Source organism: Palaemon carinicauda, chromosome 39 (assembly GCF_036898095.1).
Source record: "Palaemon carinicauda isolate YSFRI2023 chromosome 39, ASM3689809v2, whole genome shotgun sequence".
Classification (NCBI taxonomy): Eukaryota; Metazoa; Arthropoda; class Malacostraca; order Decapoda; family Palaemonidae; genus Palaemon; species Palaemon carinicauda.
In genome coordinates, this window is record NC_090763.1 from 42584819 (window position 1) to 42611702 (window position 26884).

The 26884-nt window shown below is 42.8% G+C and overlaps 1 protein-coding gene across 3 annotated transcripts in view; it reads right to left on the bottom strand.

Moving 5' to 3' along the window:
* Positions 1 to 26884, bottom strand: part of LOC137631147 (pineapple eye protein-like) — a 350280-nt gene that overhangs the window by 193730 nt on the left and 129666 nt on the right. For all 3 annotated transcript variants that reach the window (XM_068362845.1, XM_068362846.1, XM_068362844.1), the window contains one exon: positions 6613 to 6714. In XM_068362845.1, the coding sequence (XP_068218946.1) occupies positions 6613 to 6714 (102 nt within the window). The remainder of the gene's footprint in view (positions 1 to 6612; positions 6715 to 26884) is intronic.

Sequence of the window (26884 nt, forward strand, 5' to 3'; positions counted from 1 at the left end):
TCAACAACATCAAAAACAAATATGTCATAAATAAACTATAAAAAGACTATGTCCGCCTGGTCAACAAAAAAGCATTTGCTCCAACTTTGATCAGGATTATCTGTTACAGACCGGAGATTCTCAATCCAAAAGGGCCCAAATCCAGGATCCAATGTAGATGGATTTTGAGTCATAGCCACAAACCCTTGAATGGGCGGCGTCATAGGAGAGACCATGCAGCTTGCCAACTCTCTTTGCAGAAACCAGAGCTAGAAGAAAGGCAGTCTTTAAAGTCAAGTCCCTGTCTGAGACTTGACAGAGAGGCTCATAGCGGACCTCCTTTCAATGAACAAAAGACCTTAATGCTCCAAGGAGGTGGTCTTACTTCTGACTGAGGGCAGGAACACGCTAAAAGTTCTATGTGAGGAGGAACACTTCTGCCGAGGAGGAAAAATTAACTACATTCAGTTCAAAGACAAGGCTTAATGCTGAGTGAAAGCCTTTCACCGTCGACACCAAGTAGAGTTTTTCCTCCTTGAGGTACAGAAAAAACTCCACTACTGTTGGAACAGACACTGAAAGGAGAGATACTCTTCATGAAACCAACCACAAAATAAAAAAGACGGCCCACTTCTCCTAATACACTGCAGAAGACAACTCCCGAAGGTATCCTGTCACGGGTCTTGCAACTGACTTCGAAAAGCCTCTCTTTGTAAGCAATTGCTGAATAACCTCCAGGCGTGAAAATGTAGCAATGGTATCACTCAGTGTAATATCTACAGGTGGTTGTCTGAGTAGCTCAGGCAGTGGAGGGAGCTCTCTCGGTGCCTTTGTGAGAAGATGCTGAAGATCCGGAAACCATTCTGCATGTTGCCATAAGGGCAATGAATTAATTTGAATATAAAATTTAGCCCTTAGACCAAGCACTAGATCATCAAAGGCCATTCAGCGCTATACAATGCAAATTAATCAACCCTGCCCATCGGAATATTTGGTTATCTTGACCTATAAAACAATCACAGAACTTTCATACAATAATATCAAAAATGCAAAATAAGAAGGGATTAAAAGGATGAAAAATATAAATTCAGAAAATTAAAAAAAGCTTGGGATATAAACCAATATGTTGAATTTAAAAATGTTATTTTCTAAATATTTACTTGAAAGAAGTTTTTTTATAGTGTACCTGAAATAGCACCACAATTTTTCTTTCCTATACTCTGGCTCCAATGTTTTTTAGAGAGGGTTAATTAAATGTTTCTTCCCTTTTCTCTTACTTGAAGTGGGTATTGAAGTACAAATAATCTAGTACAGTATTTAGTATTTACAAGTCATCACATGTATGAATTTGAATTTAGCAACTATTTTTGCATAATGTATGTGTTTGTATTATATTTACTTAGGAGTTAAGTTGCTCTAATAAAATGAGAGGCTGACAGCTATACATGGCGTTTCCTTGAGCCAGGCACTCTCCTCATCTCATATACCTTCCTGCATGATGTGGGCTTAAAGAAACCCCTACATTTTGATGCCAAGACCTGGAAAGACTCCCTCTAAGAAGATAATCAAGTTGTGTAGTGAAGATAATGGAAAAGTTAAAGAAGACAAGAACGACATTTCGAGGGTGGGTGATGAGAACTTCCAAGGCGCTGAGTGACCTTCTGGAGTCTTCCACCACAATCACTAGTCAATTTGAGTACGTCATTAAGGCTATCTATATTGGATGAATTCCAAGAAGCAATAAAAATTGATATACTCGCTGCGGCCACAGGGGCATAAAAAAATTAGAATAGCGCCAACGTATCCCTGCATGTCGTAAGAGGCGACTAACTGGGATGGGACGAGGGGGCTGGGAACCCCCTCTCCTGTATTTACAATCCTGTGAGACATCATCAGAGATGGAGCTGGAGAAAGAGTAAGTGCTCTCCGCATTCTAGTTTTGGGGTGTTTGAATGTGCGTGGATGTAGTACGATAGAGTAAAAGATGTGAGATTGGAAGTATGTTGAGGAATAGAAGGATGAATATATTAGCCTTGTGTGAGACAAAGATAAAAGGGAAGGGTGAAGTGATGTTTGGTGAAATGTCTGGTAGAGCGTCTGGGATTGAAAGGGGAAGAGCAAAAGGGTGTGGCTTTATTGCCGAGTGAATGGACAGGTGAAGTAGTGGAATGGAACGAGATATCATCTAGGTTAATGTGGGTAAGGGCTAGGTTGGGTAGGGAATGTTGGGCTTTTGTTAGTGCGTGTGGGCCAGGTTGTGAGAAAAGTGAAGAAGAGCGGAATGAATTTTGGAATGAATTAACTAGGTGTGTAAAAGGACTGGGTAGAAGGAATTATGTAGTTGTCATGGGTGACTTAAATGCTAGAGTGGGCGCTGGAGAGGTACAAGGTGTCATTGAGAAGTATGGCGTACCAGGTGAAAGTGAGAGTGGTGAGAGACAGCTAGATATGTGTGTTGAGCAAGAGATGGTGATAAGTTCTATCTTTTTCAAAAAGAAAGATAAAAACAAGTATACATGGGTAAGAGTGGTAAATGGAAGAGTGGTAGAAAAGGCGTTAATGGATTATGTGTTGATAACTAAAAGAATGTTTGGAAGATTGAAAGACGTGCACGTGTTTAGGGGTATGGTTAACGGTATGTCTGATAATTTTTTGGTGGAAGGAAAATTAGTTGTAGCAAAAGAGTGGGGGAATAGAGTAGGTGGATGTAAAAGGGAGCTAGTGAGGGTTTAAGAGCTGATAAAACGGGGGGTAAAAAGCAAATGTCAAGAAAGGTTGAAAATGGCAGAGAACGAAGTGAAAGTAAAAAAAAATGGTAATTTAGAGGAGGAGTAGAAGTTAGTAAAAGATAATTTTGTTGGGATTGCAAGTGATGTGTGTGACAAGAAGTTTGTTGGAGGCACCATGAGGAAGGGCAGTGAATGGTGGAATGAATGAGTGAAGGTAAAAGTGGAAGAGAAAAAGAGGGCTTTTGAAGAATGGCTGCAGAGTAATAGTATAGAGAAGTATGAAAAATATAGAGAGAAAAATGTGGAAGTAAAGCGCAAAGTAAGTGAGGCAAAGAGGGCGGCTGACCTGAGGAGGGGTGAGGGATTGGGTCGTTCATATGAAGAGAATAAGAAGTTTTGAAAAGAAGTGAAGAGAGTAAGGAAGGCTGGCTCAAGAATTGAAGAGACAGTGAAAAACAGAAATGGAAGGTTGTTAAAAGGAGAGGAAGCAAGGAAAAGATGGGCGGAATATTTTGAAAGTTTACTGAATGTTGAGGATAATAGGGAAGCAGATATAATTGCTGTTGTGGGTGTTGAGGTGCCGGTGATGGGAGATGAGAATGAGAGAGAGATTACAAGAGAGGAAGTGAGGAGAGCTCTAGATGAAACGAGAGTAGGAAAAGCATCTGGTATGGATGGTGTGAGAGCTGACATGTTGAAGGAAGGGGGAGTGACTGTACTTGAATGGTTGGTGAGATTGTTTAATATGTGTTTTGTGTTGTCAATGGTAGGAGTAGATTGGGTTTGTGCATGTATTGTACCACTATATAAGGGTAAGGGAGATGTGCATGAGTGTTGTAATTCAAGAGGTATTAGTTTGTTGAGTGTAGTTGGAAAAGTGTATGGTAGAGTACTGTTTAATAGGATTAAGGATAAAACAGAGAATGCAATCTTAGAGGTACAGGGTGGTTTTAGAAGAGGTAGGGGTTGTATGAATCAGATTTTTACAGTTAGGCAGATATGCGAGAAATATTTAGCAAAAGGTAAGGAGGTGTATGTTGCGTTTATGGATCTGGAGAAAGCGTATGATAGAGTGGATAGGAAAGCAATGTGGAATGTGATGAGGTTATATGGAGTTGGTGGAAAGTTGTTGCAAGCAGTGAAAAGTTTCTACAAAGGTAGTAAAGCATGTGTTAGGATAGGAAATGAAGTGAGCGATTGGTTTCCGGGGAGAGTATGGCTGAGACAGGGATGTGTGATGTTGCCGTGATTGTTTAACTTGTATATTAATGGAGTGGTGAGAGAGGTGAATGCTTGAGTGCTTGGACGAGGATTGAAACTGGTAGACGAGAATGACCATGAATGGGAAGTAAATCATTTGTTGTTTGGTTTGCGGATGACACTGTATTGGTTGCAAGCATGCAAGAGAAGCTTGGCCGTTTAGTGACAGAATTTGGAAGGGTGTGTGAGAGAAGGAAGTTGAGAGTTAATGTGGGTAGGAGTAAGGTTATGAGATGTACGAGAAGGGAAGGTGGTGCAAGATTGAATGTCATGTTGAATGGAGAGTTACTGGAGGAGATGGATCAGTTTAAGTACTTGGGGTCTGTTGTTGCAGCAAATGGTGGAGTGGAAGCAGGATGTACGTCAGAGAGTGAATGAAGGATGCAAAGTGTTCGGGACAGTTAAGGGAGTAGTAAATAATAGAGGGTTGGCCATGAATGTAAAGAGAGTTCTGTGTGAGAAAGTGATTGTACCAACTGTGATGTATGTGGGGAACGAAAGTGACGGAGAGACAGAAATTGAATGTGTTTGAGATGAAGTGTCTAAGGAGTATGGCTGGTGTATCTCGAGTGGATAGGGTTAGGAATGAAGTAATGAGAGTGAGAACGGGTGTAAGAAATGAGTTAGCAGCTAGAGTGGATGTGAATGTGTTGAGGTGGTTTGGACATGTTGAGAGAATGGAAAATGGCTGTCTGCTAAAGAAGGTGATGAATGCAAGAGTTGATGGGAGAAGTACAAGAGGAAGGCCAAGGTTTGGTTGGATCGATGGAGTGAAGGATAGATAGGAGAATAGATGTGAGAGATGCAAGAGAGCGTGCTAGAAATAGGAATGAATGGAGAGCGATTGTGACGCAGTTCCAGTAGGCCCTGTTGCTTCCTCCGGTGCTTTAGATGACTGCGGAGGTAGCAGCAGTAGGGGATTCAGCGTTATGAAGCTTCATCTGTGGTAGATAACGGGGGAGGGTGGGCTGTGGCACCCTAGCAGTACCAGCCGAACTTGGTTGAGTCCCTTGTCAGGCTGGGAGGAACGTAGAGAGGAGAGGTCCCCTTTTTTGTTTCAGGGGCTCCAACAGGGAAGATAGCCCAGTGAGGAAAGGAAACAAGGAAAAATAAAATATCTTAAGAAGAGTAACAACATTAAAATAAAGATCTCCTCTATAAACTATGAAAATTTTAACAAAACAAGAGGAAGAGAAACTAAATAAAATAGTGTGCCCAAGTGTACCCTCAAGCAAGAAACCTTTAACCCAAAACAGAGGAAGACCATGGTAGAGAGGCTATGGCACTACCCAAGACTAGAGAACAATGATTTGATTTTGGACTGCCCTTCTCCTAGAAGAGCTGCTTACCATAGCTAAAGTCTCTCTTCTACCCTTACCAAGAGGAAAGCAGCCATGAACAATCACAGTGCAGTAGTTAACCCCTTAAAAGAAAAAGAATTGGTTGTAATCTCAGTGTTGTCAGGTGTATGAAGAGAGAGGAGAATATGTAAAGAATAGGCCAAACTATTCTGTGTGTGTGTGTAGACAAAGGGAAAATGAACCGTAACCAGAGAGAAGGATTCAATGCAGTACTGAATAACTCTCTAGTGGTAGTGTCTCAACGGGTGGCTAGTTCCCTGGCCAACCTACTACCTGAAGAAGAACTAGAACAACTTTTGGACGAAGCCCATGAGTTTAGAACAAGAAGTGTGCAGCCCAGGATATGAGCTGAAGACAAGATAAGAGCAGCAGCAGCAGCAGTAGATCCTGGTTCTAAAGCTGGCAGTATAAATGGAAAGTCTTCATCTCAAGAATCATACGTCACCAATGACAAGTTACCCAAGATGGAACTACCAAAGTTTAGAGGTGAAGGGACCCAATGGCAGTCCTTCTGGGATCAATATACTTCTCACATCAATGCAACAGACCTTCCAGTGATCAGTAAGTTCACCTATTTGCTCTCTTTGCTGGAGAGAGATGCCAAGAATGTAGTGATGGGACTACCTCGTACCAGTGTTAATTACCAGGTTGCCTGCAAACTACTAAAGGAACACTTACTACAAGGCAGAAAGGATTATTTTTGCTCTGGCCCAGGCATTGTTAAATGATCAGGTCAAACGCCAGCAGACCAAAGGGTGTGGTACAGCTGTGGAAATTACATAGTGTCATATATTCAGATAATATATAAAGACTTTTGCAGCTGCTAGGTATGAAGTACAAAGAATGTATGGCCACTTGGCTCCTACATGGAACTTTATTTGGTTTGTTGACATGGGAGCGAGACACGTCTGTACTCCACCGAGCCAAATTAAAAAGTGACGGTTAATCGCTAGTGCTGGTGTGAGGGGGGGGAGAGGAGAATAGCCTACCCCACTAACCAGTTGCGTAGTTGCACCCTGAAAAAAGGGGTTATCAGCTAGTTTCAGCTTCGCTGAAATAAATACTCCATAGTAAGGATTGGAAGGTTTGTATTTTTGCACCGAAACAAATGTCATTTTACATGATTAAAATCTGACTAGCCATGATATTTACTTATACGACAAATGTTACTTAGTACAGTATTAACATTTTGTACCACACAATTAAACTACTACAGACCAACAAAATATAGGAAATTTATATTACTTATAAAACAACATTAACTTTATACACAAAATACATACTAATTTTTTGCCCCTTGCTAGCTCTTTCAGAATATCAGGAATCAGAAAACCCAAAATGCCTTCTTCTTCTTCTCCATTCTGAGCCAGTCCACTTGAGAAGAACTGAAATGAAAAATAATCAACTCATGGAATATTTCAATAAAAGTTGAAACCTTTTTCCTATAGAAGACTGCATCTAATATAAAATACCATGAGTTACAGTATATGCCAGTGAAGAATTGCCAGTAAAAATCCTTTACCCATTTTTTAAAATAGCCATATCAATCTATGATTGTGATTTGGTGGCCTGGCTGAACTAAAGGAATAATTGACTACATCAAGCATAACTGATCATAGTGTGGATGCATCTTAATTCACATCACTTCAACATGATGAAATGTCTTAATATTAATTTTAAACCAACAACCATTACAATGAGGCATGAAAGCCTATGCAAGTCCCAAGCAGATTGGTAGTACGCATGAGCAATACAGCTTCTCATTTATTATTACTACTACTAGCAAAGATACAACCCTGGTTAAAAAGGGAGAATACTACATTGCCCAAGGGCTCCAACAGAGTACAGTAGGGTCCCCAATTATGCGAAAATTAGGTAGATCCAGTTTCGCAGAGCTGGAAAATCGCAAATTTCAAAATAAATAATAGGAATAACTCCATTAACGCCTAGGCCAACAGCAACTTAACCCAGTCAAACCCTTTAACTACCCATTTTCAATATGTTCTCTATAGTACACTGTATTCTTTTCTAATAGGCAATTGTTATAATGAATAAAAAAAAAACATTTAAAAGATTTTAAAGTTTTAATAACTAGAAAGTTTAAAATTATAACCAGGATTGGTGTAAATACCATATATTTCCGCGTATATAAGACGACTTAAAATTAGGATAAAATTTAATGAATTTAAGTCATATCTGTTGTAAATGACTACTGGTGAACTGCAAAACGATCAGTGTATAGGCTAGCTTTTTCTGTATCATTTGAAATAAAAAATTATCTAAATAAAGTTGATCTTACATCATGCTTTTCCTAAACACACCACTTAAACCATAAACCATTATTTTGTTCATGTTCATCTCCGATCATGATGAACAAACGAACGCATCTACACAACTATGTTTAGGTTAGTTTTTCCAGCAACAGGTATTTTAACAAGTATTGACTATTTAATGATTCTGTTATCACTAATGTAGATTACTTATTTTTTCCTAACTTCAAAATAAATCAAATGAATGTGAATTTATATAATGTTCTTCCTAAACACGGGGCCTAAAACAGAAACTCTTTGTTTGTTTACATTTCCTCACTGATCATAACTAACAAACGAACACATTTACACATCCAAGTGATAACTAATGGTATTCAAAGCTTTGAGTAAAATAAGAAGTTATTACAAATATTTTACTTACTGTATCCCTAAAGATTCCTACACACCACGCAAAACAGGAAAACATTTTCTTTGCATTTAATCAACAATAAAAAACTAGCACTAATGACAGCATGATACTTTACAATAATTCTAAACTGTTACGAAGGATAATTGTTCCCAAAATATTTTTCTTAACTTCGGTTATAATTCAGTTTGATTTCATATCAACTTGTACCCACATTAATTATGGAACCTACAGCAAAAAAAAAAGGTATTAGACTAGTTTTGAATTAAAAGTTATCGAACTATTGTGTTACCGCTGTAGCGTTCAATGTGACAGAAAAGATGGTGCGAGATTGGAGAAAGTGATGATCATTTGAATCATTATGAATTTTTAATGAAAAATTAATATCATGCTAATATAAATATTATTTCTACCATCATTAACACTACTATCAAAATTATCAAAAGTTTAAATAGCTGAGAACATAACCACAACATTATGTTTACATTTTGTCGGCTGGCCTCGCATAGCTAAGCTGATTTCATGGTTGATGTGGAATTTTTCCTCAAATAGGCTATTCATTATGAAATTATGCGAATAAAATGTAATGTAAATATGGTTTGGTTACATTTATTATCAATCATCATACCTACCTCTACCAATACTTGAAACAACAATAGATTTGATACGTTTAGGGGCACATGACTCACAAAGTTTAAAGGCATTTTTTTTTTCCCAAAACTAGTGACCGCATAAAGAGGGAATTGCAGAATTCGAACATGTTTATTTCAAGACCCTATTGTTAGTAGCCCACTGATGAAATGAAATAAGGGAATAGCAAATAAACAGTAAGTAATGAATAAAAAATACTACAAATATGACATACTTGAAAGTAATTTGTATTTTTCCTAGCGATACAAACCTTGAGCTCTTTATTACCTTAAACAAGTTTCTTATTTGCTTGATCTTCCCTTCTCTAAATAGGCATTTAATACATTTCCTTGGTCTTTTACAATACCTTGAATAATGACCAACCTTGAAACAACCCCTACACATTTTTTTATCTGTCAAATATTGGTTTCTTTGAGCAAGATCAAGTTTTAAGAACTCTGGGCATTTTTCCATGGTCCAGCACTTTGCTGCAGTAGAGGGGCTTGAGTGTCCCAATGATGGGCTGGGCAATGGCGGTGGGGCAGTTTATCCACCCTGGCAGGCTAAACCATAACGCTAAGGCCAGTTCTGAGAGACCAGACCAAGACTAGACCCCTATAGGCCTTCTCCTCTATCTAAGATAGGCAAAGGCTAGGAGAAGGAAAACTCCAAAATCAAACCAAACAAGACCCCAACGGCGGAGCTTCCCAGCGCCGGCGGAAGAGGGCAATGCCTGTTGGACAGGCAACAAGGCGAGCCTTGACATAACAAGAACCCGGCAGCCCGATGCAACCAACATCGGAGAAGCCGCCTGTCTCATATGTCTTGAGCCGCGGTGAAAACGGTGTGGGCCAAGTGTTGGTGCGTGGCCGTTGCAAAGCCACGACCACCCAAAACAATATACCCAGCTACTGGCATTCTGTCGTTTCCTCCACCCTTCTTCATCTCTTTCTCACCATCATCATCATCATCACCACCACCAAGTCCTGAGGCGACAGCACCGTGGGTGAAGGGGGCAGGCCTGGATAGCTGGAAGCCCTTAGCCCACGACTGCACTCAGGCGGCGAGTCTAAGATTCAGTCGCTCTCTGGTGACGGTGCCGTGACACCAGAGTTCGGCAGCTGGACCCGTGACTGGGCTGGCCTATTGAGGACACCGCAGCCCACCCCACATGGGGAGGCCCCTAGAAAAGGTGGGGTAAACATCGGACACGGCAAACCCGTCTGGTCAGCTCACCGCGGCTGGCGGACATCCCACTAATGCGGTCGAAACAACATGAAAAAAATATTAACCTTAGGTGCGTGGAACATCCGCACCCTCCAAGACGTGACGAACACCAACCGCCCGGAACGACGTACAGCCCTCGTCTGCAAGGAGCTAGCCCGCTTCAATGTTGATGTGGCGGCTCTTAGCGAGACCAGACTACCCGAAGAGGGCAACATCAGGGAAGCTGGAACAGGCTACACCATCTTCTGGAAAGGCAAGGCCCTAGAGGAGCCTCGCATCCATGGTGTCAGCTTCGCCATCCGTTCCCAGCTAGTGCAGCAGCACAACCTCGCTCCCAAGGCCATCAGTGAGCGCCTGATGACTGTCCGCATCCCCATCACGCGGGACAGACACCTCACCCTGATCTCTGTTTACGCCCCGACTATGACCTCAACCGTTGATGACAAAGCTGCCTTCTACACCCAGCTCGACCGCACCATCCAGGCAGTGCCCGCCAATGACAAGCTCGTTGTGCTTGGCGACTTTAATGCCCGAGTAGGCAAAGACCATCGCCTGTGGGAGGGAATCATCGGCCGCCATGGCATTGGAAATTGCAATGCCAATGGCCAACTCCTACTGGATCTGTGTGCAGAACACCAACTTGTGGTAACCAACACCATCTTCCAGTTACCAAAACGACAAAAGACCACATGGAGACACCCACGGTCTAAACACTGGCACACCCTGGACTACGTCCTGACCAGAGCCAGAGACCGAGGAGACGTCCGCATCACCCGATTCATGCCCGGAGCGGACGACTGCTGGACGGACCACAGACTCCTCATCTCCCAACTCTCCGTGACGACCCTACGACCACCCAGAAGGGCACCTGACAGCGTACCACACCAACGCTTTGATTGTAGTAAGCTCCGCAACCCACAGGTGGCACAGAACTACAAGGAGGCCTGCGAACAACACCTCGCAGACCCCGTGGGTCAGGCCACTGTTGAGCACCACTGGACCACCCTCAGAAACGCCAAGGCCCGTGCCGCGGAGGAAACACTAGGCTACACCACCAAGAAACGGCAGGATTAGTTTGATGAGAATGATGCTACCATCTCTCTTTTCATTGAAACCAAACGACAAGCACGCCTGACTTTGGAAAACCAACCAACAGCAGCTAACAAATGTGCTCACAAGGTGGCTGAAGCTGGTTGCCAAAGAGGGATCCGTGAAGCCCAGAACACCTGGTGGCAAAGAAAAGCTGCAGAAATACAGTTTCGCTGACCAACGTGACCTGCGCAGCTTCTATGCAGCAACAAAGGAAATATTCGGTCCCACACGGTCATCAGTGGGCAGCCTGAAGGACGCGGATGGGGCCACAACCATCACCGACAGCGAGGGCATCCTGGCCAGGTGGAGGTCTCACTTTGAGAACCTCCTCAATGACCAAGCAGACACCCCAGACGATCTTCTGCGAATGACCCCGCAGCATCCCGTCCGTCACTGGATGGCACTACCACCCTCCATCCATGACTTCAACAAGGCCCTGCAGCGCATGAAGCCCGGCAAAGCCCCAGGGCCAGACAACATCCCGTTGGAGCTCCTCACTCACGGTGGCCCCGGTTTGAGGAACCGTTTGATGCTCCTTATACTGAAAATATGGGAGACCAAGACCGTCCCCAGTGACTTCCGCGATGCAAACATCGTTACCATCTTCAAGAAGGGAGACAGGGAGAACTGTAACAACTACCGGGGGAATATCACTACTAAGCATCGCGAGTAAGATTTTCGCTCGGATTCTCCTTGACCGCCTCCTTATTCTCGCAGAAGACGTCCTGCCAGAGTCCCAGTGCGGCTTTCGACCTTCCCGCGGGACCATAGACATGATCTTCTGTGCGCGACAACTACAAGAGAAGAGCCTCGAACAACAACAGCCCATAATGTTCATCTTCTGGGATTTGAAAAAGGCCTTCGACAAAGTACCTCGACCTGCCATGTGGGCTGTCCTCAAAAGATATGGCTGCCCACCCGATTTTGTCAAGCTGGTGCGTGCCCTCCATGACGGAATGGTTGGGAGAGTCTGCCACCAGAACTCTCTTTCAGACCCATTCCCCATCAACGGCGGCCTGAAGCAGGGCTGTGTTCTGGCCCCAACGTGTTTCTCGCTATACACCGCAGCAATGCTCAACGAGATTCCCCCAGACACACCCTCAGTCGACCTACGTTTCCGCATGGATGGAGGCGCTTTCAACCTCGCCAGACTCCGCGCCAGAACCAAGACCACCTTGTGTGCAGTGCGAGAACTGCAGTATGCTGACGACAATGCCACCCCAGGTCAGACGGCAGAGGACCTGCAGTCGTTAGCTGATGCATACAACTCTGCCTACGAACGTTTTGGGATGCAAGTCAACACAGATAAAACCAAGACCCTCGTCCAACTTCCACCAGGACTGATGCTCCCAAACTTCAATACCACAGTGAATGACCAACCGTTAGAACAGGTGGACCAGTTCTCCTACCTAGGGAGCATCCTAACATCAGCTCCCACGAGCAAAAAAGACGTGGAGAACAGGATCAGGGCAGCCCACTCCGCCTTTGGCCGACTCAACTGCCGCGTATTTAACAACCAAGCACTGACAATGACCACCAAAATAATGGTGTTCAGGGCAGTAGTCCTCTCCACGCTCCTGTATGCATGTGAAACATGGACGCTATATAGAAACGATATTAAAAACCTAGAACGCTTCCAACAAATGAAACTGAGGCAGATCTTGAAAATCCCCTGGGAGAGCCACACCACCAACATTGAAGTCTTAGAATGTGCCTCGCTGACCAGCGTGGAGGCCACCATCATCCACCACCGCCTCCGCTGGATAGGACACGTGCATAGGATGGATCCATCTAGGCTCCCAAAGAAAATATTCTACGGAGAACTGACCCAGGGCACCAGACCACGAGGAGCCCCGAAAATGCGCTATAAAGATCAACTAAAGCACACCCTGGCTCTAGCTAACATCGATCCTTCCTCATGGGAAGAAACAGCCAGGGACAGGAAAACCTGGAGGAGTACAGTACACCATGGCACCGTGGACTTCGAGGAGAGGAGGAGACAAAATGAGGAGGCTAGGAGGAGAAGAAGGAGAGAGCGATTAGAACAGCCCCGCCCACCACCTACCCTCCCTTGTGAACACTGTCCGCGACTCTTCCACCACAGACTAGGACTTAACAGCCACATCAGACATAAGCACCCACCCCATAGATAGGAGGCTGATGGCTAACGACAGAACCTAATACTCGGACACGAGTGGGCGCTGACGACGACGATTATTATTATTAATTGCTAAGCTACAACCCTAGTTGGAAAAGCTGGATGCTATAAGCCCAGGGGCCCCAACAGGGAAAATAGCCCAGTGAGGAAAGGAAACAAGGGAAAATAAAATATTTCAAGAGCAGTAACATTAAAATAAATATTTCCTAAATAAACTATAAATACTTTAACAAAACAAGAGGAAGAGAAATTAGATAGGATAGTGTGCCCGAGTCTACCCTCAAGCAAAAGAACTCTAACCCAAGACAGTGGAAGACCATGGTACAGAGGCTATGACACTACCCAAGACTAGAGAATAATGGTTTGATTTTGGAGTGTCCTTCTCCTAGAAGAGCTGCTTACCATAGCTAAGAGTCTCTTCTACCCTTACCAAGAGGAGAGTAGCCACTGAACAATTACAGTACAGTAGTTAACCCCTTTGGTGAAGAATTGGTTGATAATTAGTGTCGTCAGTTCTATGAGGACAGGAGAATATGTAAAGAATAGGCCAGACTATTCAGTGTATGTGTAGGCAAAGGGAAAGAACCGTGACCAGAGAGAAGGATTCAAAGTAGTACTGTCTGGCCAGTCAAAGAACCCTTCAACTCTCTAGCGGTAGTATCTCAACGGGCAGCTGGTGCCCTGTCCAACCTACTGTATTATTAGGGATATACAGTCATACCTCTCTTAACGAAAGACTGCTTACAAAATTTTCAAGATGCGAAACGAGATGCGAATATTCTAATGACTCAATTTACGAAAAAATTATTCATTTTAAGAAAAGAGATTTGCCAGCCAGGCCGAAAATAAAATACTCATCCATCACAAAGAATTGAAGAAAATGGGTTCAGACAACAGAAAATGTAGCTGTAGTCTACAATAGGAGTAACTATAATAGTACAGTACATAAGTAACTGTATACAGTGAACCCTCGTTTATCGCGGTAGATAGGTTCCAGACGCGGCCGCGATAGGTGAAATTCCACGAAGTAGTGACATATTTACCTATTTATTTAACATGTATATTCGGACTTTTAAAACCTTCCCTTGTACGTAGTACTGTTAACAAACCACCCTTTAATGTACAGAACACTTAATGCATGTACTACAGCACCCTAAACTAAAACAGGCACAAATATTAAAGGCGATTTTATATCATGCGTTTCCTAAACACCTAAAAGGCACGATAAAAAATGGCAACCAATGTTTTGATTACGTTCATCTCTGATCATAATGAAGAAACAAACTCATTTAGTGTACACATATATGTATAGGTTAGTTTTTGCATCGATTATATTGATTATACAGTACTGTATGTTGATTTTTTTATTACCAATGTTTTAGTTTACGTATTTTTCTTAGGACTTCCAAATGAAATGTTTTTCTTTATGACGCCGCCTGAAACGACGGCGTCATAAAGTACAGGTACTGTACGCTCAGTAAACAACCACGCTCAGAACGAACAAGGCATTTAACGCGCATGATGATAGTGATAAATAATGATACAGTACAGTATTTACAGTAAAAGCATTTACAAAATATGTTACCTTACAAATATAATTTACCGTATCTATATAAAATCATACAGTACTGTACAGCACATACAGTATTGTACGTAGCAAAGCAGGAAAACAATTTACGAGAGAGAGAGAGAGAGAGAGAGAGAGAGAGAGAGAGAGAGAGAGAGAGAGAGAGAGAGAGAGAGAGAGAGAGAGAGAGAGAGAGATTGTTTTACGTACGTACAGTAAATGTAAATTTTAAACATAAAAAATCAATTTACGAGAGAGAGAGAGAGAGAGAGAGAGAGAGAGAGAGAGAGAGAGAGAGAGAGAGAGAGAGAGAGAGAGAGAGAGAGAGAGAGAGAGAGAGAGATTGTTTTACGTACGTAAATGTAAATTTTAAACAAAAAAAATATGATAAGTTACAACATGTAGACTTTTAAAACCTTCCCTTTAACCTAATGCATACAGTACGTACAGTACTAAACTATAAAACAGGCACAAATACAGTTTTAGAATGTAAGAATATTAAAGTAAAAAATAAAGATTGTTACTGTACCCACCACGAAAGAAGTTGAAGAAAAACTTGAATGATGATGGCGATGAATTTGCTGCACAGTAGAAATGATGATGATGAAGCTGATGATGTGTTCTACTGTGCAGCCAGGTAGTATTTTACGTCTCTTCAGACGGAGGTGTCTTTTCCTGGGACACCTCTTCAACTTCTTCCTGGGAAACTTCTTCAATTTCTTCCGAAGGCGTACTAGCAGGAGGAACTGGCTCTTTTTTGCGAGGCTGGAAGAACATTGTGATCGGAAGTTGTTGCCGCTGCTTCTTTTTTCGATCCAAGAGCATTTTGTAGGGAGTCATGTCTTCATCGATCTTGTTGCAGAATTGCATCGAGCGAACCATATCCTCGTCCCACTCTTGCAACATTTCTTTCAACTCCTTCGCATGGTTGCAGGCTTTGGCAAGCCGTTCTAATGTTAAGCCCGTTTCTTCGACATTTTCTTGGGTCTCTTCCTGGGTTTCACTCTCTTCTTCGCTTGCCGATTTCGTCAGGTCTTCGAGGTCTGCGTCAGTTAGGGGCTGGGAATGGCAGTCCAACAACTCGTCGACGTCTTCAGTCGTCATGTCGCCAAACCCGTCACCTCCAATTATGGCAGCCAACTGCACAGATTTGCGTACTGCAGAGTGTTGGATTTCAGCAGGTGTAAATCCCTCGTCGTCGTAAACAATCTGGGGCCACAACTTCTTCCAGCTCGCATTCACAGTTGCAGGTTTCATCTCTTGAAGTGCCTTCTGAATACAGTATTCTGCAGGCACGTGGCTATGGTGTACTGCCGCCAGTACGCCTTCAAGTTAAAATCTTCATCCTCATCATCTTGGGCAGCATCCACACACGCAACGAGGTCCGCCAAGGTGTTCTTCGTGTAGAGGGCCTTGAACGCCCTGATAACCCCCTGGTCCATCGGTTGAATTAATGACGTGGTGTTGGGTGGCAGGAACTCAACCTGAATGCCCTCATGCGACAGGTCAGTTGCGTGTCCACCAGCGTTATCCATAAGGAGAAGGATCTTGAATGGCAAGCCCTTCTCTACGAGATATTTGCTGACTTGCGGGATAAAACACTGATGGAACCAGTTGGAGGTCAGCATCTTCGTAATCCATGCTTTTTGATTATGCATCCAGTACACGGGAAGGAGATTCTTATTTTTATTTTTCAAAGCGCGAGGATTTTTCGACTTATAAATAAGCCCCGGCTTTAGCAAAAATCCAGCAGCATTGCCACACATCACGAGGGTAACGCGATCCTTGAATGCTTTAAAGCCAGAGGCTTTGGCTTCCTCTTTGAACAGTAAAGTTCGCGACGGCATTCTCTTCCAAAACAAGCCGGTCTCATCCATATTAAAGACTTGTTCCGGCTTGTATCCACCTTCGGCGATAATGTTCTTGAACGTCTGGTTCACGTAAGTTTCAGCAGCGGCAGTGTCAGCCGAAGCAGCCTCGCCATGCAGGGAAACGCTTTTCAGGGCGAAGCGTTTCTGAAACTTCGCGAACCATCCTTTGCTGGCGGAAAAACGTTTCTGAGGCTGGGAATCAGTGGATGTCCCTGGTTGAGGATCATCTGCATCATCATCATCTTCAGCATGGTTGCCGTCGTCGTCTTTAGGTTCCTTTGCAGCAAAATTCTCATATAAGCTCAAAGCCTTTGTTTGGATGGTGTTCGTATCCAAGGCTATGTTCTTCTTCAGGCAGTCGGCAATCCACACAGCTAAAGCACCTTCCATGCGTACGATCGTTTTATTACGCGTTGTAACGACTCGCTTCGCTGATCTGCTAAAGGTGATTGCAGCCGTCTTTCTAATGTTCGCCTCGTCCTTCTTGATATAGCGAACAGTAGATTCGTTGATGCCAAAATGGCGCCCAGCGGACGCGTAACTTCTACCATCTTTTAACATATCGAGAAGCGTAACCTTCTCAGCTATCGTCATCATCCTTCAGTGGCGTTTAGGCTCACTACCAGCCTTAAGAGAAGCAGAACGCTTGGGAGCCATTACAGTAGGATTTGACAAAAAGTTCAACTTAAAAAAGTCGCACACAGCACAGATTCACAAACTTAAGAACGTCTACTCAGCGATACGCGGGAACAGAGAGTGGACGATCCGGGCCCGCGAGAACCTAGATGCTGCGGGTTGGAGATGATGGCAAAACACCAATCACAGGCTAGATAACAAAACTTGAGTTCTGATTCGTCATCTATCAGCGCTTGAACCAATCACAACCCGTCTTACAGTATATGATGCGTAGGTTACCAACTCATAGAAGATGCCCCGCGCATACCGAACGTACGTAGATTAACAATAATAATAAATAATGATAATAATACAGTACAGTACTGTAATAATAATAATAATAATGATAATAATAATAACAATCATAATTTTATTAACAACAACAACAATAATAATAACAATATTTAATAGCTTTACGTATGCTACAGTGTTTTATTCTTTTGTAGGATGTGTGTGTGTGTGTCTCTCTCTCTCTCTCTCTCTCTCGTACGCTTATTCGAAATGTGATTTTTGCAACAAAGAATATTATTGGATGCAGTACTGTACTACGTACGTATACATACAAAAGATTCATGGAAAAGAAGCACATCCATTACATTTGTAGTACTGTACGTACAGTAGTAGTCAACAGCAGCCTTACACCATTCTAATATTGTATGACTGCATCTGATTTGCGTTTCATGTTCGATTTAATTTTACTACGTACTGTATACAGTACTGAATTATCGTATGATAATACAGTACAGTACAGTAATACAGTAATAATAATAATAATAACAATAATAATTTTATTAACAACAACAACAATAATAATAATAATAACAATACAGTACTGTAATAATAATACAGCTTTACGTACGCTATTTTACGCTTTTGTTGTACTGTAGGATGTGTGTGTCTCTCTCTCTCTCTCTCTCTCTCTCTATCTCTCTCTCTCGTACGCTTATTCGAAATGTGATTTTTGCAACAAAGAATATTATTGGATGCAGTATTACGTACGTATACATACAAAAGATTCATGGAAAAGAAGCACATCCATTACATTTGTAGTACTGTACGTACAGTAGTAGTCAACAGCAGCCTTACACCATTCTAATATGGTATGACTGCATCTGATTTGCGTTTCATGTTCGATTTAATTTTACTACGTACTGTATACAGTACTGTATTATCGTATGATCACATTCTCTTTTCGTGTTTTATTTCTTTCTGTGCTGAATTATATATCATATGTAATGCAATGAACAATCAGTAAGAGCAGATATTACTAATTACAGTATTAATGGAATTACAGGTAACAAAATATCGTATTTGGTTGTCTTCAGATTTCGCGGTATTTTCGAATTTTGCGGAAAATCCGCGATATGTATATATATACAGTATGGGTTATGGAAAAAACCCGCGAAGTGGTGAATCCGCGATTGTCGAACCGCGAAGTAGCGAGGGTTCACCGTATTAATTATATGTATAGCATTGTACTGTATGTATTGTATTATTTTCCATTTATTATTACATTATGTTGTAGTAACTACTTAATTTACATGTATTAACAGCTAGTTTAGGAATATTGAATGGTTCAAATGTATTTGCCTGTACAGTATTTCATTGCGGTTATGTTATAGCTATATTATGAGATTTAATGTAGTGTTTTGTAGGGTTGGGAATAAATTAGGCAATTTGCATGTGAAATGTGAATGGTTCAAATGTATTTGCCTGTACAGTATTTCATTGCGGTTATACTATAGCTTTATTATGAGATTTAATGTGGTGTTTTGTAGGGTTAGGAATAAATTAGGCAATTTGCATGTGAAATGTGAATGGTTCAAATGTATTTGCCTGTACAGTATTTCATTGCGGTTATACTATAGCTTTATTATGAGATTTAATGTGGTGTTTTGTAGGGTTAGGAACGAATTACGCAATTTGCATGTGAAATGTGACTCAACACGAAAAAATCACTTTACGAAAGCCACTCCATAATTAATTAATTTTGTGTTGTGAGGCATTACTGTACTTACGACAAACTTGTAAAACTAGCCACAAGACTTTTAGTGAGGTGTAACTACGCCACTGCTACTGTCTCGACCTTTGTGATTGCAGGCAGGCCTTACAAGGGGATAGGTGATGGTGAGCCAAATTCGTAAAAAGAGCTCAAGTTTTGTATCGCTGGGAGAGATACAAATTACTTTCAAATTTGTCATTTGTTCCGATACTATATACAAACCCTTCCACTCTTTAATAGGGATGACTCGCCCATTTGGAAGGTGGAAGTCCAAACCAACTGGCTGGTTTCTGACTAGGGGGTTTACCCGTACGTGTTCCGCACGTTAACAGGAGAAACCCTGACACCTTGTTACATTTCATGCAAAGCCCGCTTACCTGCCTGAGCAATCTGTGGGATTGTGTAATACTAGCAATGTGACTAGTCTAGATAATAATTCTCAGAAATATAGGCATCTTTGAATCAACCATAGAGGTTACCTAATCTCAACTCGCCAGGGGGTGAGAAGACGCAACAAACATTTTTTCTATACCAAGTTATATAAGGAAAATGGTTCTACCTGCAGAGAACCATAGATGCTGTTTCCCAAAAGAGTTAGAAGAAAATGCCAGTCATTCTTAACATTCATCTCAAGACTTATCCCAGGTAACCTCTGCCCTCAACCATCTGCTACTTGTCCATCAAGGATACCGAGGTATTTAAACCACGTGTCGTGCAGCCACCATAAGGCCAATGGAGAATGTCTCCTTGTCCCTGTGGGTCATATCTTGATTTCATTAGTAGTGAAGACTGAGCAGCCTGTCCCTGATATATGCTCTCGTAAAATTTATATGAAATCCCAAGCAGATTGGAATGGGATTTTGCATGATCTTCTGTGCTTGAATTGGTCACAATTATATAGTAGTGTAGATCCTGTTGTCCCTTTGAATGAGAATCTAGTCAACATAATTGATAGGCGTATCCCTTCTCGTGTGCTAAGGTACCGAGTGAAGGCCAAACCATGGTTCAATGATGATTGTAGACGCGCTTATTTGGAAAAGCAGGCGGCCTATCATCTTTGGAAGGGTAACAGATCAGATTTGACCTGGAACAACTACACTCAGCTTCGAGCTTTTGGTCAGAGAGTTTATGGCTCAACTGAAAAGGAATACAATTTAACCATAAAAGAAACCCTTTCTGGTACAACTCAGGAACAGAAATTGTGGTCTACCCATAAATCTGCACTCTTTCCTGTAGATGCAACAGGTCCTCCTTTACTTAAACCAGATGGCTCAGTCACTCACTGTCCAAAGGGAAAGGCAACCCTTTTGGCTGATGTTTTTGACAGTAAATAGAGTAATGAAAAACTTGAACTTTCTCATTCCTGTGTTCCTGAGGCTAAACTAACTAGTTTAGCTTTTCAATCTCGTGAGATTAAAGCTCAATTTATGGACCTTGATGCTTATGGAGGTGTAGACCCAAATGGCATTTTTCCTTTGTTTTTTATAAAGACAGCAGCTTTCTTAGCTCCAAAGTTATCAATTATTTTGAGCAAGTTAGCATGAAGAGGAGCTTTTAGCACTTGTTGGAGAATTGGTAATGTTACTCCTCTATGTAAATGTGTTTGTGGTAGCTCAAGTCCCACTGATTACCGCCCAATTTCCATAACTCCCATATTATCTAAAGTTTTTGAATGTCTTCTGGCAAAACGTCTTAATAGGTTTGCTGAAGGTAATCATCTATAACCTAGTTTGCAATTTGGTTTTTGTAAAGGCCTTGGAGCATGTGATGCCCTTCTTACAATCTTCAATGCTAGATTGTGGTCAGGAAGTTCATATGATTGGCCTTGATTTTAGCGCTGCATTTGACCGTGTTAATCATGAGGCCCTTGGTTTCAAACTCAAACAGTTGGGAGTGGGTGGGTCGTTCCTTAGCATTATTATTGATTTTTTAAGTAATAGATCTCAAAGAGTTGTTGTTGATGGGCACTATAGTGAGTATAGGAATGTGATATCCGGTGTTCCACAGGGTAGTGTTCTTGGCCTATTACTTTTCATACTATAATACACATGACATGTGGTTTGCCCTAGAAAGCAAGCTTGTTGCATATGCACATGATGCTACTCTCTTTGCATCAATTCCACCCCCTGAATGTAGATCTGGGGTTGGTGAATCCCTTAATAGAGATTTAGCTAAAATTAGTTGTGTGAAGGAAAAAAGTGTGACTCGCCCTAGGAAGTTGACCTGAAGTTCTTTAGATGGAATTTAAGGCTAGGACTCTCCCAATACCACCTCGTTAGGGTATGGGGACGCGACAGTATTAACTTAATACTGTACTAGGAACATAAGGGAGCATGGTTTACAGTGAACCCTCGTTTATCGCGGTAGATAGGTTCCAGACCCGACCGCGATAGGTGAAAATCCGCGAAGTAGTGACACCATATTTACGTATTTATTTAACATGTATATTCAGACTTTTAAAACCTTCCCTTGTACGTAGTACTGTTAACTAACTACCCTTTAATGTACAGAACACTTAATGCATGTACTACAGTACCCTAAACTAAAACAGGCACAAATATTAAAGGCGATTTTATATCATGTGTTTCCTAAACACGCCAAAAAGCACGATAAAAATGGCAACCAATGTTTTGTTTAGTTTATCTCTGATCATAATGAAGAAACAAACGCATTTACACATCTGTGTATAGGTTAGTTTTTGCATGATTATATTGATTACTGTATTCAGTACAGTATGTTGATTTTGTTATTACCAATGTTTTACTTAATTTTTCTTAGGACTTCCAAATGAAATGTTTTTCTTTATGACGCCGCCTGAAACGACGGCGTCATAAAGTACGCTCAGTAAACAACCACGCTCAGTAAACAAACGAAGGCATTTAACGCGCATGATGAAAGTGATAAATAATGATATTACAGTAAAAGCTTTTAGAATATATGTTATTACAAATATTATTTACTGTATCTATAAAATCATACATACGTAGCAAAGCAGGAAAACAATTTACGAGAGAGAGAGAGAGAGAGAGAGAGAGAGAGAGAGAGAGAGAGAGAGAGAGAGAGAGAGAGAGAGAGAGAGTTGTTTTACGTACGTAAATGTAAATTTTAAACAAAAAAAAATAGCCCCATTCCATATAAAATAGGTTATTACAAATATTTTACTTTATCATATTACAGAAGTCTGTATAATACTGTAAAGTTCAGTATAGTATGTTGTTGTTATAGTCGTGGCGATGAAATTCTCACGTAACAAAAACACGGCATTCATTACAACAGCTGATTCATTCTCTCTCTCTCTCTCTCTCTCTCTCTCTCTCTCTCTCTCTCTCTCTCTCTCTCTCTCTCTCTCTCTCTCTCTCTCTCTCTCTTCGTGTTATACAATACTTACATATAGAAACTAAAATTAGTTTTCTTAGTGTCAACTAAATACGAAACGAAAATATTATGCCGAGTTTACATCCATTTCAATCGTTGCTAAAAATACGGCATCCGATTTCATCAGCAAACCACTATTTTTTGGGAAACATCATTTTATTCTAGAAAATTGCTACTCTTTAAATAGTTAATTGCACATTAAGAAAGCATGTACTTTTGTTTTTATATTTCGGGTGTGTTTTAAAAATCGAGAGTATTGTTGACTTCTTTTTGTTTTACTTTTGGCTGTGATTAGATCAGCTGAGGTCTAGCTGCCGCTCTTGAGAGTGTACGAATACACTAACAAAGTATCGTTTATACCATTTCTTAACTTATTCAAACCGTCTACAGTATACAGTTGATATTACATAAGCACCAATGTGTTATAACCTATCAAATTTTTTTGTTTATTACATTTAAATCAACACACACACACACACACACGCACACACTCTCTCTCTATCTCTCTCTCTCTCTCTCTCTCTCTCTCTCTCTCTCTCTCTCTCTCTCTCTCTCTACCTCTTTATAATGGAATAAAGGTTTTTGACTTTGACTTTGACTTTGACTCTCTCTCTACCTCTCTCTCTCTCTCTCTCTCTGTGGGCTACTTTTCACTACCTCCCATTCCTTACCTCTCTATCTCTCTAACAAATGATATCTTTGTTACTCCTCAAAGTTTCATTTATATTGAAAATCAATCATGATTCAATTTTCCTTACTTTCTCCAATCTCGCACCATCGGTCACATCGCGGTATTTTCGAAATTTCCGGAAAATCCGCGATATATGTATATACATGCGTTATGAAAAAAATCCGCGAAGTAGTGAATCCGCGATGGTCGAACCGCGAAGTAGCGAGGGTTCACTGTACCTGCAGTGGTTTGAGGTCAGCTGTGCAGAGAACCTAGGATGCTGCTTTTCCCAAGAGGGGAGGATGAAGAAAAAAAATAAGGACCAGGCATACCTTTTCATTCATGCAGACTAAAACCGGGTAACAATGCCCTCAACACTCTGCTACTTGTCCACTAAGGAGCCTGAGGTTTAAACTAACTGTTGTGCAGCCACCAGAGGCCAATAGAGAACGTATCGAGCCTCCTGTGGGTCACGTCTTGCAGGTAGTGGGCTGTGAAGGTCGTTTGACGCTTCCACACCCCTGCTTGCAGAACCTGCGTCACTGATTAGTTTTTCTTGAAGGCCAGGGAGGTAGCTACTCCCCTGACATCATGAGCTCTAGGGCGACGTGACGGAGGAGGGTCAGGATTCAGGGACAGATGGATCGCCTTTCGAATCCATGCTGAGATGGTGTTCTTGGTAACCCTCCTCTTCGATCTCTCAGTGCTGACAAACAAAGCCCGCACTTGGGGACGAACTGCAGCTGTTCTCTTCAGGTATAGCCTCAGACTCCTTACTGGGCACAGTAGGAGATGCTCTGGGTCATCTGTTACGGAACGAAGACTCGAAATCCGGAAGGAGTCGAAGCGAGGGTCCAGCACTGCCGGATTCTGAGTCTTACCAATAAACTCAGGGACGAAGCTGAACGTTACCTCCCCCCATCCCCTTGAATGGGCGATGTCATACAAGAGACCATGAAGTTCGCTAACTCGCTTGGCTGACGCCAAAGCTAGTAGGAAAACCGTCTTCCAAGTTAGGTGGCGATCTGAAGACTGGCGTAATGGTTCGTAGGGAGGTCTCTTAAGAGACCTGAGGACTCGAACCACGTTCCATGGAGAAGGTCTCACTTCCGACTGAGGGCAGGTAAGTTCATAACTTCGTATGAGTAAGGAAAGTTCTAGCGAAGAAGAAATGTCCACTCCTTTGAGCCTGAAGGCTAGACTTAAGGCTGAGCGATAGCCTTTCACTGCCGAGACTGAAAGGCGCATTTCTTCTCGCAAATACATGAAGAACTCTGCTATTGCTGGAATAGTGGCATCGAGTGGAGAGATACCCCTTCCACGACACCAACCACAGAAAACTCTCCACTTCGCCTGGTAGACTCCTGCGGATGACTTTCGCAGGTGTCCAGACATCCTTTCCGCAACTTGTTGCAAAAATCCTCTATCTGCGAGGAGATGCTGGATAGTCTCCTGTTGTGAAGCCGAAGCGAAGCTACGGCCTTGTGAAAGATGTTGGCGTATGGTTGTTTGAGTAGCTTGTGTCGTGGAGGGAGTTTTCTCGGAGGCTCTGTAAGGAGTAGCAGAAGGTCCGGGAACCATTCCACGTGATGCCACAGAGGAGCTATGAGAGTCATCGAGAGGTTGGCCGATAGTTTGGTCTGAGTACCCTCCTCATCAGACAGAACGGGGGAAAGGTGTATACGTTGATGATGTCCCACCGTTGTTGGAAAGCATCTTGCCAGAGAGCCTTAGAGTCCGGGACTGGGGAACAATACAGCGGCAGTTTGAAGTTCAACGCTGTCGCGAACAGATCCACAATCGGGGAACCCCACAAAGTCAGGACTTTGTTGGCTACTTGACGATCCAAAGACCATTCGGTACTCACTATCTGAGACGCTCTGCTCAGACTGTCGGCGGGCACATTCCTTTTGCCCGGAATGAAGCGAGCCAAAAGTGGAATCGAGTGGACTTCGGTCCATCTCAGTATCTCTACTGCAAGAAGGGATAGCTGTTCTGAAAAGGTACCTGTACCTCTTAGCTTGTTGATGTAAGCCACTACTGTGGTGTTGTCACTCATCACCACCACTGAGTGACCCACCAGGTGCTGTTGGAATTGTTGAAGGGCCAGAAAAACGGCCTTCATTTCTAGCAGATTTATATGGAGGCACTTTTCTGATTCTGACCACAGGCCTGAGGTCCTGTGGTTCAGAACGTGGGCCCCCCACCCTTTCTTTCAGGCGTCCGAAAACAGCATCAAATCCGGGGGAGGACGAGAAGATCCACTCCCTTTCGTAGGCTCTCGTCTGCCACCCACCACTGAAGGTCCGTCTGTTCCGCGAGACCCATAGGGATCAAGACGTCCGAGGAATCATGTCCTTGATTCCACCGGGACTTGAGTCGCCATTGCAGACGTAACCACGATTGGGCTGGGAGTATGTCTCGTCTGAGGATAGGACTTGCGACCTTCCTCAGCCTTGCTATCCTGTCGTCTGATGGGAAGGCTCTGTGGAGATTGGTGTCCAATATCATGCCTAGATATATCAGTCTTTGGGAAGGAAGCAGAGAAGACTTCTCGAGATTTACCATGATCCCTAGATCTTGGCAAAGCCCCAAAGTTTGTCTCGGTGTCGAAAAAGGGTTGACTCCGAGTCTGCTAAGATCAGCCAGTCGTCCAGATAACGGAGGAGACGGATGCCGATCTTGTGTGCCCACGAAGATATCAGGGTGAAAACACTGGTGAAAACCTGAGGTGCTGTGGAGAGACCGAAGCACAGCACCTTGAACAGGTAGATCTTGTTGTCTAGGCTGAATCTTAGGTACTTCCTTGAAGACGGATGGATTGGGATTTGGAAGTACGCGTCCTCCAGACCCAGTGTGCACATGAAGTCTCGCGGTCTCACTGCGAGTCTGACCGTGTCTGCCATCCCCATGCTGAACGGGGTCTGCTTGACAAACCTGTTCAGAGCTGAGAGGTCGATGACTGGTCTCCAGCCTCCAGACGCCTTCTTTACAAGAAAGAGTCGACTGTAGAAGTCTGGGGACTCATCGACGACCTCTCGGAGAGCGTTCTTCTTCAACATGGTCTTGACTTCTGCACAAAGGGCTTCCCCTCTTGCTGATCCCATGGCAAGAGAGCTCAACGACACTGGATTTGCTGTCAGGGGAGGAAGAAATGTTATGAACGGGACGTGATATCCTTGGCTGATCACGGAGATCATCCAGGAATCGGCCCCGAGTTGCTACCACCTGTTCGCGCAACTTTGGAGGCATCCCCCCACTGGTGGACATGCGGGGGGACTGCCAATCCTAGCGTTTGTGGCCTCGGCCACTCCCCCTAGGATTCTTGCCGGAGGACTTTTTGCCTCTCCTGTCCTTGACGGGAAAGGGCTGTTTGGACACCGCTGCCTTTGCTGCTATTGCCGCCTTTGTCGTCTTTGCAGGGCGAGGTTGTTGAGGTGCTGGAGGCTTATAGCGCTTTGATGTTAAAGCCCTCTGGAGGAGGGAGTCCTGGTTGGACTTCCTCCACCTCTCAGCCGCCTGCTCTACATCTTTCGGCTCAAACAGACTACTCCCCAAAAGGGAGGAATGTCTAAGCTTACTGACCTTGGTGTTGGGGACCTTCGAGTTGAA